Consider the following 16053-nt stretch of genomic DNA (forward strand, 5'->3'; position numbering starts at 1 on the left):
TGATGGTCTGCTAGGTGACTAAAACTGGGTACACACATATACAGTTTTTTTTTTTCGTTCAACCAGATGGACGTTCAAACAATGTTTATGTGGTGATTTCTCCAAGCTGAGCCACTGGCTCCGAGCACTGATCGAATGCTGGTTTCCCAGCATGACTGTTCGACAGAAGCTGGTTGATAGACAGATGTACACACAGACCGAATGTCAGCCGGTTCCTGCTGAAACGGCTGATTTTTGGCCCATGCCTACTGGGTTTAATCATCCACAGTGTGTTGCAATGTATTAAAACAAATATTATAACATAGTCATAAAAAAAAACTGCAAAGTAGTATGGATTTAAACCACAGCGACCAGAAAGTAGCCCTCATCAGTTTTATAGCGGGCAAATAAGATCCAACTGTCTTTTATGGGTTAATGCATACATTCTTGTTTGTACCAGATTATATTACTTTTTATTTATGTATTTAAGAACTCTTTCTACACTGCAGAATGGTAAAAAGCACAAGTCTTTATCTTTAATTGATTCATGTTAACTTACTGAAGAATGCAAACTGCCAGTGTTCAAGTGTGGAAAGGGTACAGTACTGCTGATTGATTACTTTGATTCAACAGTTGAGTCATTTCTATGGAAATGCAGAATAATTATATCCAAGGCCTTGCTGCTCTCTCTAGTCTGGAAAATCTTTGTGCAACACTATACAACAGACAGAGCGCACTTTGGTCCTTTGTGATATCTTCAATGACTATTAAAAAAGTAAATCTTTTGCTCACAAAAGATGCTTGACAAAGGCGCGTATAACACAAAATCCATTCGAGGTGAGACTTGCTCAATCCACTGAATACAGGTTGCCAACTGTCAAAACCCTTTCAGCAACATAGTCACTGCCTCTCAGAGCTCCAAGGAAGAGGATGCACCCTTAAAATGCGTAAGCCACGATGCAAGTTTGAGGCACCGACTATGTGTTGCTGTATGGGCTTACAGTTGGCCACCTGTATCCAATGGATTCAGAAATTTATTGTATAGATTTTGTGTTAGATGTGCTTTTGCCAAGCATTTTTTGTGAGTATAAGGGCTTTTGCATATGGGTGGCAGAGCCTGTTCAATGTAATTGCTGTCATATTTCCTCTGCCAAGGCAGGCCAGGGGCAGCGTACAGCTTGCTATTGACATAAACAACTATGCTGCTGTACTTATGTATACAGCAGCACGCTCTTAAATACGATTATGTAAAAAATGGAAAACTTTTTGGATCCAGAGAACTAAAATCAGTGTCCCCCCACTCTGACAAGTGAGAGGAGGGCTTAGTTCTGGGCTTATCAGGTTTGGGGGTCCAGTCTTATGGCAGAACAGTGTTCCAAGCTTGGACATAAGCTTGAGAAAACAAATAGGAGCTCTTTTGGTCTCTGAAGCAGATGGTTTACACACTTCTTTGCTCTCTTTTTCAGAGATAAAAAGGTACTCTCTTCCCCTCGTGACTTCCTTGATAAAGGCGTCCAAGAATTTGGCAAAATAGGCATTCCCCATCGAATAGCATCTGCACAAGATGTTTCCAGAACGGAATCTTCACAGGCCAGCACGTGTGCCAAAAGATACTCAGCATATGCACCGAAAGAAGATCCATTCTAGATACTTGGCGAAAGGTTTCTGCTAACCTGTTGACATTATAGTGTAGGGCCATCGGCAGAAGCTCCAGTTATTGGAGAACAAAGGGATTTGTTAGTAATGAACAAGCATCCTGAGCCATGGCCTCGGACCAGAGAGCTGAAGTTTGGCAGTTGAATGTGGTTGCAACAATTTGTAATTGTAGAAAATCTAGACTGAGGGACCCTACTCTAAAATGTAAAACACTAAACTAATCATTTTACATGGTGCAGCATCATCCAAACATGTAACACACCCAACATTAAAAGCAATTTATTCTTTCGAAAGAAAATACACCTTTACACCCCGATACTGCAGCATTTCTTCTTCCTCATTTGCTCTGTCCCACGCCCCCCTGACAAACCCATAAAGCACCCTGGTCCAAAAAATGCTGATCTAGCCAGTAACACAGTTGTTTTTCACTAGAACAAGCTGTAGCAGTTAGAAGGTTGAGACAAACCATTTATTATTGACAAGGGTACTTACAATGATCATATTTTATTGATTTAAAACCATTATCTCAATAGTAACTGCCTATAAAGTGTTAGCCGAAGTTTGGCTTCAATTTGTTAATGTATCGAAATCTGCTAGTACATATAATCTAACACTACCCCCTAACAGTGCTGCTGCCCAAAGAGGTCTCTTGTTGCTCCTTCATCCAGAGTGTAGGCAGTCTATTACATGAGATGTGTTACTGGCCAGATCACCAGGAAGAAACAGAGGGAAAAAAGCCTAAAAAAGAAAGTTAATGTAGCGGAGGGGTTGACTAACCTTCATAACACCACATGGTCTTAATTGGAGGGATGGGACATGACTGGGTCTGAGAGGGAATATCTTCATTGTATACCATTCTGGTTTCTAATAATTTATGTGAAGAAAAGAGTTCTTATTGAAAATACTTTGTTTCTCCATGTTAAGAATTTTTGAACCTGATATGCAACTAATGTACACTATTTGCAGTCAATGTACCTGTTGATTTCTACTTTTACTAAAAATTTCAATAAAAATTGGAAAGCAGGTGGTTGTTCTACTCCCATCATATCAACAACCCCCAGGGCTATTTTAGGCATTTTATTGCAATCATTTTATCAATTCTTGTTGACAATACCGGCTGGTTGCAATGTGTAACAGCTCCACCCCGTCTCTGGATTCTCTGTAACCCATACTCACAACATTCTCTTATAAATACATATAGATGTGCATACAAAAAGCATTATTAGGCTAACTGTAATGTATGCTGTTATCTACTATGCTACCAGGAACAATTTATAAGATCAATAATGCAATCAGTCATTCAGTGACTCATCAGAATGCCAATGTTTCCCCAACTGCTTGTAACTTGCTGCTTAATCTCATTATTTCTATACATTAACAAAACTGAAAACAAAGAATGCCATCAGTACAATCCTTCTACAATAGAAGAGGCCATGGGGATGTTAAGCTCCTACATAATACTACAGGCAAACTAAGCTGAAAGCACCAACTTGTTATTGGTTACAGAGTAATGCATCTCTATTTTAGTTTTCATTCTGAAGCAACAAATGAACATGTATTCCACAGTACGTGCTTTGGACAACCCAAAGACTAAAATTGCAAGGCTTTCAAATAGTTGTCAGGTGTGATATGCCTGACAAAGTTGTTTTAGAGTGTTCCAAAAGCTTGCATGTTCATTCCATCATTCAAATTATGCCCATACATTAAACTACCATAGTACAGCATTGAAGGCACCGGCATTCTTTAAAGTATGACTAAATCCAACAACATTTAAAAATATTGCAGCTAACCAGTCCTTAGATGTGGCAGTTCCATTAGGGCTCATGCACAGAAAGGGCCCTTTCACACTGGGACAGTTTGCAGGGGCTATTGGGCTAATAATAGCGCCTGCAAACCGACCCAAAACAGCCGCTGCTGTCTCTCCAGTGTGAAAGCCCCAAGGGCTTTCACACCTTAGCGGTGCGCTAGTAGGATGGGAAAAGAAGTCCTGCTACCAGCATCTTCGGAGCGGTGAAGGAGCGGTGTATACATCGCTCCTTCACCGCTCCTGCCCACTGAAATCAATGAAACAGCGCGGCTATACTGCCGGCAAATCGCCTCTGCAGAGGCGCTTTGTGGTGGTTTTTAACCCCTTCTCGGCCCCTAGTGGGGGTAAAACCGCCCCGCAAGCGGCCGAATACCGATGGTAAAGCGCTGCTTACAATAGCGGCACTTTACCACCGACGCTGCCCCAGTGTGAAAGGGGCCTTAGCTCAAAAACGTTGCTTTTTCTCTGCCTCTAAACGCCCTCCATGTTAGCCTATGTATTCACGCAAACTATAGGCATTTACAGAAGTTTAGAGAGGAGCTTGAGCAAAAAATCTCAAAAATGCCTAGATGCACATAAATACTAAGTGCGTTTACGTGTGTTCTCATGTTAATACATTCTAATAGCCAAAATAAATTAACATCCTGGCTAATAGAATGCATTAATGTCAAAAACATTAACGTGCGTGCAAAACATGGCTTTTTGCTGCATTTTTCCACTACTAAACTCCTAGGCATCATAGGAAATACGGTATGCATGTGGCCTTAGTTTTGATTTTTCAGGTTAACATTGTTCTTAACAAGTAGAGAAAATATCTGTTGATCTTGAGAGACATTCAGTGCCGTTGTCACTTCCTGTGAGATGAATTGGAAGCAAAAACTATATTATCCCTCTTAGGTAGACTACATGTCACATTTCCTGTAAAGGAGATGAACAAAGGCAGACTTTTGAAGTCCTCCTGGGTGTCTACCGTGGTTCCTTCTAGGGGACAGAAGTGTGTTATTCACAGTTTTACCAAGTAAAAATAAAGAGGAAAGGAACACGAATGCAGCCGTCACATATGAGGACTGGTAAGCTGCAAAATATTATGTTTTTGTGTTCAGCTATACATTAATGTCAGTGAAAGGAGGCTCAACTAGTAGCATAAGGGCAGAATCCTGTCCCTGTTTGTATTTGATAACTGGTACTAAATTCTGTAATTTTCCATCACTGACCCATGGGGTGGTGGTGGTTCATAGTCTAGATGCTGCAGGTATGGTATGGTATCATGCAGTCAAAATGACTGACAATCATAAAAAGAAACTTCTTGAAAATAAACATGTAATGTAACTTCTGCTCTAAAAACAGAACAAACAACTTTTAGATGACACCATATTGCATAATATTGTAAACTCTATAACACCCAAGTTAAAGGTGATGCCTACAATAATACCTACTGCTGGGAATTTGTCAAGCAGACTAGGACATGAAAAGGGTGGAGAACTAGTGGCCTAGTGCACTCAGACATGTACTCAGCAAACAGGTCACACCCATGTATGTCACACCATCTGTTTACATAGCAGAGCAGTAGAAAGAGAAGGTCTGAAAAGGCAAAGCAGTTCTATGCTTACAGAATCTAGCTAACTATAGACAGCGATTACTGGAGTATTTCTTTCTCCACTGTTTATGGGTAGCAGTAAACACCCCTAGCTGATCATTTTTGGTGGGGCTTGGGGAAGGCACTTGGGTAGAATGATTTTCAGATGATCAATATTGTTTTCTTTAGAAAAAGCTTGCTGTCTGGCTCCTTTCCCACCTCCTTCCTCTATTCTGTATAATACAAATGTGAACGTTTCTCAAAGGAACGTTTAAAGAAACAATCGTTTGGCAGTCAGTACATCCTAAAACCAACGTCTCATAAGGACTGGTGTAAACACATTATTTCATCATTTAATTTTGGCAAAACGTTTACAAATTATGCATCATCTAAAAATTAGAATTACCTTCTAAAATGTGCATCCTTACTAATTCAGATCTCTCCGGCCGGCTTCTAATCTTGTGCTTCAGGAAATTTTCAGTCTGTCCATGGGAAAGAAAAAAAAAAGGGGGGGAATTGATGCAACATACAGAAGTATCTCAGCTATAGGATGAGTATTCTAAACTACCTGGCAGCCAAAACCAGACTTGTCTTATAAGAGACCAGTTCATTAGTTCATCACAGTATCCAACACATGCCAATGCTACTGAGTGCTAATCTGCTATATGGGTGGAATTGTCATTACAGCTTGCTACCAGAAATTGCTACTTATTGTCCCTTTTTTAAAATTTATATTTGAAGCAAATATCTCTGGTGTTAATGAGCAAACTCGTTAAATTAAGGTAAATTGCTGGACATCTGAAATTGCACATTACATTGATAATCCTATATTCCATTGTGTACAATCTATGCAGATTTTGCCCCATTAGAGATCATTAATTGTGCATTTTCTATTGCATTAAATAGGATATGAACAATTTCATAATGAAACAGCAATACGACTATGCAAAAAAAAAGTACTAAAATCTGCCTTCAATTGATAAGAATAAGTGCATGGACATTTCACATCTGCAGTTCTTTGTTTTTCCTTTAGCTACTGCTCTTTCTCTGGATATATTTTAGCAGGCCTCAACACCTTTACTGTGAAAAAAAAAAAAAAACAAAATACAAAAAAAACAAAAAACAAAAAAAAACACACCATTAATTCAATTCTAGGTTAATGCTTACCCTGGCTCTTTCCAAGCTTTTAATCTGTTCATGAAATGCAGCCGGGCTTTTTAAAGCTGAAAAATAATAGAAGAAAATTTCAGCAAGGATAGCACTGGAAATACTGGGGATTGGGCACACAAATCAAAGTAAAGCACCTGTGTCATAGCAAATTACAATTTTTACATTTTTAACTTCAAGACAGACAATTCAGTACTTTCCGTGATACTTTTTTATTTACACTAACATACAATTTTTAAGGACAAGCTTTTACAACTCAAGCAACTTCTAAAAAAAGGTAACATTTATTTTTCTGTATTGGCTTTGAATCGGTTATATACCCAGTGGTCACATCAATTGCCAAACAGTAAATCATGAGGCTGTCACTCAATACATAAAGTACATAGACCTGGTCAAGAGGTATAAATGATTGCCTGACCAAAACACCAAATGGTTCGGTAAGAGATCTTCTCCATTCTAAGGCTTCATTCACACCTGGGCTATTTAAATCGCGGGCAGAATCGCTGCGATTCTGCCCATGACTCAATCATAGCAACATTTATGATGCCATTATTTCTCAATGGCACCCTAAACGCAATGTTATTTTGCTGCGATTGTCGCACAACAGATTGCTCAAACAAAGAAAAAGATTTGCCTTTGTTAACTGATGGAAAACTGTCTGTTGATCCCATCCCCATATGCATATAGTAAAACCAATTTCCTCAGAGAAATGGGACTTTGAATGGATCACAGACAGGAAATATGTAAAGATTGCGCAAACAAAAGCATGACGCCAAAAAGAAGTTACAGATTTTGCAATTTTGCAACATGGCAAAAATCAAACCGCTTTTGGAGGTGCCATTGGGAAATAATGGCATTGCAAACACGTCCAGCGTTTTGCCGCAAATCAGAATCTGGGGCAGACTGGTGGCGATACCGCCCACGATTCAAAATCACTCAGGTGTGAATGGAGCCTTAATGTTGGCTCAAAAGTTACCAATGAATGACAATGATTTCACCAGACAAGCAGTGAGGAAGAATCTGTAACAAAGCCATACACTGTAATACAAAGCTGCCAGGGGATCTATCCTTCCCCTACTCTCCACCTAAAAACATTGTTTGGGTTGCTGTTGGAGACTCTTACCTCTCACTTTAGAGTATTTAAACCATTTATGGTTAGTGTTCGTCATTTTTCTGGCACAGTGAAAATCTGATTCTATGTGCCAGATAAAGTTGAAAAAGTTAGTTGTGGGAGCGAAATGGTGCCCGATAGTCTTGAACAAGGAAGCTAAAAGGTGACAGGTGTGCTTGGTCCAAATAAAAGGAGGACCTACTGTATGTCTGGTGTATCTAAGATAGGTGAATCTGACACTCTCTGCAGGCAAATCCTTAAAGGAAAGGGAAAGCTTAAAGCTCAGTTCACACTGCCGCAACCTGAAAGTCGCACACCTTGGGCACTACTTTGATGGAAGTGTAGAATAGAAGTGGTCTTGAAGTAGTACAGGAACATTTTCTAAAGTCAGAGTGACTTCAGTAGTGCCAATTAAGACAGCTCTCATTGACTAACATGGGATTTCACATACCACATGATTTTGGGTCTCACAAGTCGGATCCCAAATCGCGGCAGTATAAACCAAGCCTTAAATGACAGCAGGCCTGTTCACACGGGCTTCAGCTGGTAGAAGAGCACTGTGAACAGCAAGCTTTTACAAAGAGCTCGGTTAAAGCTTTTGACATACCATTCAGATCTAGTTTGTAAAGGTTTAACAGAGATCTGAATAGGATTGCTGATTGTCACTTTAAACAAGCTGCTAGCAGGCTTCAGGAATACTTAAAGCGGAGGTTCACACAAAAATGGAACCTCTGCTTTTCTGAACCCTCCCCCCCTCCGGTGTCACCTTTGGCACCTTTCAGGGGGGGGGGGGTTGTGCAGATACATGAATAATACAGGTATTTGCACCCACTTCCGGGAATAGACTCCCACAGGAGTCACGCCCCCTCCCGTCCCCCCCGCTATCTCCTGGGAAACACAAGGTCCCAGGAGATAGCAGGGACCAGTTAGAACATGCAGCGCGACTCACGCATGTGCAGTAGGGAACCGAGAAGTGAAGCCGCAACGCTTCACTTCCTGATTCCCTCACCGAGGATGGCGGCGGCAGCAGCCGAGAGATTGATCGGCTTCAGCTGCCGACATCGCGGGCACCCTGGACAGGCAAGTGCCCACTTATTAAAAGTAAGCAGCTTGCAGTATTTGTAGCTGCTGGCTTTTAATATATATTTTTTTTTTTTTTAGGTAGACCTTCTCTTTAAAGCTTGTTGAAGCACTGCTGAAATCTGCTAGCAGCCTGTTTAAAGTGACAGCCAGAACTCCTATTAGGACCTGTGTACAACATTTCAAAATAGGAGCCGAAAGGCACCTTAAAGGCTTTGAGAAAGCTGCTTGAATCTTTGCAAAAGCTTGCTGTTCACACTGCTCTTATACCAGATGAAGCCCATGTGAAACCAACCTTACAAATAGAGCCCAATTGGGGGGTGCTCTCTATGGGGTTAGAGAGTAGCAAGAAGGTGGATATTACATTTTACTTGCTGCAATCTTGTGTAGGCAGGACTTTTTGTAATATTGTTAGAGGAATATAAGTGGATGCAAAAACCCCTTGTGCTCATCTATGCATCTCATACGAACTGACCCATCAGTACCTCGTAATTCTATGTCTGCAGATGATGCCACTACAGAAAGTATTTTCTGCCATCTATATAGTCTATATTTGGAGGCTATCACTGAAAAACAAGTCATATTAAATACTTTAACCACTATGAAAGTGGGTATATGAGTGCTCATGCTCCTTTGATTTCAAAGAACTACCACAAAAATGGGGAGCTCTGCACAGGACCTTCTAAACTGTGATGGAAACTGATTAATCTATCAGCATATTTTTAGACTCAGAGGAAACCAAAGCACCCAGGAGGTAACCCACAGACAAAGAGAAAAAACATACAAATTCCATCAGTGGTGTAACTACAGTCATAGCTTCCCATGCAGCTGCTATGGTGCCTGGGGGTGGAAAGGTAACTCCATTAGGAACATGGTTGATGCTAAATAGTTTGCCGTCTAGAGGAGTGATGTCAGGAAATATTTAAGGTTGCCCTTGTAACAGATTCTCCTTTTTATTCGTGAAGCATATCTGTTTAAGTAGTGTGCATTATTGCCCTCAGAACATTTACTAAAGTCCAGCCACTATGAAACTATTCATGTATGCTCAATGCAGTTCTTTGGTGGCTGTTAAAAAAAAAAATTCCCAGTGTTACATAGTAGGTGAGGTTGAAAAAAAGGCACAAGTCCAACCTATGTTTGTGATTATAGGTCAGTATTACATTGTATATCCCTGTATGTTGTGGTCGTTCAGGTTCACCGTCTGAGGAAGGGAATTCCACATTCTTAGATTGTAAGCTCTAAGGAGCAGGGCCCTCTGATTCCTACTGTATCAAATTGTATTGTATTTGTACTGTTAACCCTCAAGTTGTAAAGCGCTACGTAAACTGTTGGCGCTATATAAATACTGTATAATAATAATAATAATAATAATCCTTGCTGCTCTTACAGTAAAGAATCCTCTACGTAGTTTAAGGTTATCCTCGTTTCTTCTAATTTTAATGAGTGGCCACGTGTCTTATTAAATTACCTTCAGCGAAAAAGTTTTATCCCTATTGTGGGGTCACCAGTACGGTATTTGTAAATTGAAATCGTATCCCCTCTCAATCGTCTCTTCTCCAGAGAGAATAAGTTCAGTGCTCGCAACCTTTCTTCATAACGAATGTCCTCCAGACCCTTTATTAGCTGTGTTGCCCTTCTTTGTACTCGCTCCATTTCCACTACATCCTTCCTGAGGACTGGTGCCCAGAACTGGACAGCATACTCTAGGTGCGGCTGGACCAGAGTCTTGTACAGTGGGAGAATTATCGTTTTATCTCTGGAGTTAATCCCCTTTTTAATGCATGACAATATTCTATTTGCTTTGTTAGCAGCAGCTTGGCATTGCATGCCATTGCTGAGCCCATCATCTACTAGAACCCCAGGTCCTTTTCCATCCTAGATTCCCCAGAGGTTCTCCCCCTAGTGAGTAGATTGCATTCTGCTATTTTTCCACCCAAATGCATTATTTTACATTTATTTTTCTACATTAAACCTCATTTGCCATGTAGTTGCCCACCTCATTAACCACTTCCGAACCACCCACGTCGTTTTACGTCGCTACTTTGAAAAGGAATACAGTTGTTAAGGTAGCAGCTAGCTACCATAACCTCTGTATCCTCTTCAAGAGCGGGCGGTCTGCTTCAAGATTACAGTGCTCTCTGCGGCGGATTTGCCGCAAGATCACTTTTATCGGAGGTGGGAGAGGGCCCCCGCCCTCCCGCGCTTACCGAAGCCGTCGGTAGCCTGACATGGAGACGAGTGAGGGGAAGATGGCCCCCACCCGTCTCCATATCATTGCAGGGCAGAAGCGACGTCAAAACATCACTTTCGCCCAATGCTCTTAAAAGGGACTCTCTTATTTTATTTTTAATTGCATTTTAGTGTAAATATGAGATCTGAGGTCTTTTTGACCCCAGATCTCATAATTTAAGAGGTCCTGTCATGCTTTTTTCTATTACAAGGGATGTTTACATTCCTTGTAATAGGAATATAAGTGACCCATTTTTTCTTTTTTTTTTAAAGAACAGTGTAAAAGTTAATAAAAAAGGTAAAATAAATAAGAAAAAAAAACAACTATTTTTTTAAAATGCGCCCCGTCCCACTGAGCTCGCGTGCAGAAGTGAACAGCACCCGCATATGAAAGCGTTGTGCAAACCACACGGGAGGTTTCGCTGCGATCATTAGAGCGAGAGCAATAATTCAAGCCCTAGACCTCCTCTGTAACTCAAAACATGCAACCTGTAGAATTTTTTTAAACGTCGCCTATAGAGATTTTTTAAGGGTAAAAGTTTGTCGCCATTCCACGAGCGGGCGCAACTTTGAAGCATGACATGTCGGGTATCAATTTACGCGGCGTAACATTATCTTTCACAATATAAAAAAAAATTGGGCTAACTTTACTGTTGTCTTATTTTTTAAATCAAAAAATTAAATTTTTCCCCCCCAAAAAATGCACTTGTAAGACCGCTGTGCAAATAAGGTGTGACAAAAAATATTGCAACGACCGCCATCTACGGTGTTAGAAAAAAAATATATAATGTTTGGGGGTTCTAAGTTTTTTTTCTAGCAAAAATAAAAACCTGTTTTTAACTTGTAAACACCAAATCTCAGAAAGAGGCTCGGTCCTTAAGTGGTTAATTTATTCAGATCTTCTTGCAAGGTTTCCACATCCTGCGGAGAAGTTATTGCCCAGCTTAGCGTCGTAGTGTCGTTTATCCCATCCTCCAGGTTGTTTATGAACAAATTAAACAGGATTGGTCCCAGCACAGGACCCTGGGGGACCACCCCTGACCATTCCGAGTATTCCCCATTTATCACCACCCTCTGAACTTGCCCTTGTAGCCAGTTTTCAATCCATGTACTCACCCTATGGTAAATGCCAACGGACCTTACTTTGTACAGTAAACGTTTATGGGGAACTGTGTCAAATGCTTTTGCAAAATCCAGATACACCACGTCTACGGGCCTTCCTTTATCTAGATTGCAGCTCATGTCCTCATAGAAGATTAATAGATTGGTTTGGCAAGAACGATTCTTCATGAATTCATGCTGATTACTGCTAATGATATAGTTTTTATTACTAAAATCATGTAGATAGTCCCTTAGCATTCCCTCCAAGAGCTTGCATTTTATTGATGTTAGGCTAACAGGTCTGTAATCCCCAGGGATGTATTTTGGACCTTTTTTAAATATTGGTACTACATTGGTTTTTCTCCAATCAGCTGGTACCATCCCAGTCAGTAGATTGTCAGTAAAAATTAGGAACAATGGTCTGGCAATTTCTTGACTGAGTTCCCCAAGTACCCTCGGTTGCAAGCCATCTGGTCTCAGTGATTCATTAATGTTAAGTTTCACAAGTCTATTTCTAATTCTGTCCTCTGATAGCCATGAGGGTGCTTCCTGTGATGTGTCATAAGGACAAACACTGCAGTTTGTTTACTTTGGTTACTGAAGCCCCCCAATTCCCCCCAATTCCCTTGTGAAAACTGAGGAAATAAATAAATTCATTGCCTTCGCCATCTCCCCATCCTTTGTAACCAGATGTCCGTCCTCATTCTTTATGGGGCCAATACGGTCTGTCCTCCCTTTTTTACTGTTTATATACTTTTTCTTGGGATTTTTTTTTGCTCTCCTCCGCTATGTGTCTTTTGTGCTCTACCTTAGCCACCCTAATTGCACCCTTACATATCTTGTTGCATTCTTTGTAAAGTCTGAATGCTGATGATGATCCCTCAGCCATGCATTTTTTGAAGGTATTCTCCCTTTATATGCATTTTTAAATCAGTTATGCCATCAAGGACTTTTGTTCACTCTTTAAAATGTATTTCCCAATGGAATGCACTGGCTAATGCCCTTATTTAATATGCTCTTAAAGCTAAGTTCCACCCATATAAAAGTCAGCAGCTACAAAAAAAAAAGTGTAGCTGCTGACTTTTAATAATCGGACACTCACCTGTCCCATGGTCCAGCGATGCAGGCGAACGAAGCCCCACTCCTCTCCTCGGCATTGTGACTGTGGGCGCCCGGCTGTGGCGTCACAGCCGGGCGTGCACTGCGCATGCGCGAGCTGCGATGCGTGCTGTGATTGGCCGGGCAATCTTCTGGGACCTGTGACGTGTCCCAGAAGATTGCACGGAGGGAGGGGGAGAGGTGAACTAACTTCCTTCCAGGCTCTGTGGAGCCCCGGGAGGAAGTGGGAGCTGGATGCCCCTAAAGAGAGGGTATCCACTCACCCCCCAAAAAAATTAGATGTCAAATGTGGCATGTCAGGGGGGTCACCTTAACTTAAAACAGAAGTTCTATTCTTGGGTGGAACTCCGCTTTAAAGCAAACCCATCTCTCATCCGTGTTGTTTCCAAGATTTATCCCAATTGATATCTTCTAGCAAGGTTCGTAGTTTAGGGAAGTTGGCTCTTTTGAAACTCAGTGTCTTTGTGTTCCCCTTGTGTTTCCCATTTGTGTGATTTATACTGAAGCCAATTGACCTTTGATCACTGTTTCCCAAATTGTCCCGTATTTCCACATCTGTGATTGTTAGTAAATCAGTAGATCTAGTAACTCCTTGTTTCTAGTTGGTGCGTCTACCATCTGACCCATAAAACTGTCCTGCAAGACATTTAGGAACTGGCGAGCCTTAGACGAATGTGTGGTTCCCTCAGTGTGGTGCCCAGTCTATGTCTGGATAATTAAAATCCCCCATTATAACAACACTTCCCATCCTTGCTGCTAATCCAAATTGTGATATGAGATCTGTCTCCCCCTCCTCCCTCAGGTTAGGGGGCCTATAGCATACTCCCAGTATTATTTTCCCCTTAGCTTCATCCCTTTGGAGCTCTACTCATAAGGATTCCACCTCCTCCCTAGCTCCCTTATTGATGTCATTTCTCTCATTCTTGAAATATAAGCATACCCCTCCCCCTTTTTTACCCTCTCTAACTCTGCAATAAAGGGAATACCCTTGAATAGTTGTCAGCCAATCATGAGAGCTGTTGAACCAGGTCTCTGAAATTCCCACAAAATCTAACTCCTCCTCGTTCAACAGTATCTCTAGTTCACCCATCTTGTCTGCCAGGCTCCTGGCATTGGTGAACATGCCACGTAGTTTAGACCGCATAATGTCTTCTTATTGGGTGTTCCAAGTTTGCAAATAGGACTTGTTACTATACTTACCTCTGGTTTTTGTGTTTTAGTCAACCTACTACTAATGCCCCCAATACTACCCTCTGGAATATGTTCTGCGCTGACTATCTCTACCTCTGAACGGTCCCCCCCGCCTAGTTTAAAAACCCTCTAACTTTTCAGCCATCTTCACTCCCAGCAGTGTCTATTTAGCAAATAACAAGACAGCTGGGGCTTGTAGTAAGGGCTCATTCAGACGGCTTACAAGGTTGTACCGGGTGCATGTCAATGGACATTCCTGCCTGGGAGTCAAAGGCTTTTAGTACAACTGTCTGTGTAAGTCAATGATAGGACAGGACTGTACTCTAATAAATGTAGGTCTAAGGGTATACATGCGTACAGGTACAGATGCACAGCCCTGGACACAGATTGTCTGCATTTAGGTGTGCACATCCTGTCAACAATTTCTTCAGGTGGCTATGTGTGTATATAGTCTAATACAAAAAAAGCCAAAGTTTAAAGAGGTCTGAGGTAGAAAAATCTAGAGTAACTGTGTCCAGGAGCACCAACAATTATGAATTCATTTACGACATCATGATATTGGTTATTCTTGCTGCTACAACATTTTTGTTTTTTTATCTTTTCCTTTGCATTGCTGTCCTTCACTGGCAACTTTTCACAGTTCTGTTCACAATGTCACAACCCCAGCTTTTTGAGATTGGAAAAGAGGGACACCTATTAGCAAAAATATGTAGACATAGGACACACCCCCTGCCACACCCTCTTAAAAGAGAATAATAAAAAAAAAAAAAAGATTTGTTAAAACACCCAAGAATTTTTTTTTTTTACCACTACTATTCCTTTATACTGGCTTTTGAAATTTAATTTTTTTTATACAACTATCGATCAGACCAAACTCAGACACAAATGAGTAGGAAAGAGGGACAGAGGGACTTTGTTCCAATTTAGGGACAGTCCTCTAAATCAAAGACAGACTACGTGGTCAGCTCTCTTGCTGCTCGTTTTTTTTTTAGGCATAATTCATGCCAAGATCAGCGGTAGTACTGTCAAAGTGAACACTGCAGGTGTCACAGAGAGGGGTCATCATCAGGGGGCTCTACTGAAATTTTCCTATGGGGCCATATGATCTGTAGTTATGCCCCTGAACAGCATTTAGCCAACAACCTCTTTGTGGTATTTGAATCTAGAATGTTATGTTTTCATCTGACAGTTCTTCTATCTTTCAGAACAGTTGTGAGCACAGGGTTACATAATGCACAGAAATGTGTGGTTTCCTGACTCCTATTTCTGTCTGCTCTCCTAGAACTGTGAAAACAGAAACAGAACTAAGTAGAGACTAACAACCAAATGCCCATATGTGTGTTCCTTACGTCAACATAAAGATAAAGACTGGGGATGAGATTGAGCATGTTCAGACTAGAATCCAAACCCATGTGTCCAAGCCTGGAAAGAAACTAACACCTGTACGGGCCAATCATCTGCGGCCGGGCATTCCCCATCCTGTAGCCACATGTATACAAGGGACGATCATATGTACGACTTACAGGGTGGGGAGTGTCCCAGCGGCAGATGACTGACCCATACAGGTGATAGGGCTCAGATCCTAGTCTGAACATTCCTGAGCTCATCACTGGTGAAGGCACATCTGTGAGACTACTCTTTCACTGCACAAAAGCCAACATAATTTTAGCCTTAATCCAAAGAACATAAAACAAAAAAGAAAGTCTGGAATCAGCACTATCAAATATAGGCTGATAGTGCGATACATTTTACTGCACTATTGAAAATATTCTACATGCAATGTTGTATGCTGCAGAGACGCTTTGTGGTCTAAAAGGGAGTGGTACTTCAGTATGCTAAACTGATGTAATCCTTCTCGTCATTTCCACAGCTGCTTATTAAAGGAATCGGCCTGGTTTCACCAGGCTGTAAACTTTTATTTTGGGAGAATGTGGTTTTACATCTTCACATTTTTCTCATCGAAATGCACACTCCAATTTTCATTTAGCTCATGTGTTTAAAGGTCAGACGTTAGATAGAAGTGGTCTAGACAAAGGT

The 16053-nt window shown here is 41.1% G+C and overlaps 1 protein-coding gene across 15 annotated transcripts in view; it reads right to left on the reverse strand.

Moving 5' to 3' along the window:
• MRTFB (myocardin related transcription factor B) overlaps positions 1 to 16053 on the reverse strand; it is a 501337-nt gene that overhangs the window by 90901 nt on the left and 394383 nt on the right. For 9 of the 15 annotated variants that reach the window (XM_073591089.1, XM_073591090.1, XM_073591092.1 and 6 more), the window contains 3 exons: positions 6186 to 6241; positions 5425 to 5500; positions 2413 to 2499 (listed from right to left, as the gene is read on the reverse strand). In XM_073591089.1, coding sequence (XP_073447190.1) covers positions 2413 to 2499; positions 5425 to 5500; positions 6186 to 6241 — 219 coding nt within the window. The remainder of the gene's footprint in view (positions 1 to 2412; positions 2500 to 5424; positions 5501 to 6185; positions 6242 to 16053) is intronic. The other 6 variants (XM_073591093.1, XM_073591099.1, XM_073591085.1 and 3 more) reach the window with 1 other exon arrangement.

Source organism: Aquarana catesbeiana, linkage group LG06 (assembly GCF_042186555.1).
Source record: "Aquarana catesbeiana isolate 2022-GZ linkage group LG06, ASM4218655v1, whole genome shotgun sequence".
Taxonomy (NCBI): Eukaryota; Metazoa; Chordata; class Amphibia; order Anura; family Ranidae; genus Aquarana; species Aquarana catesbeiana.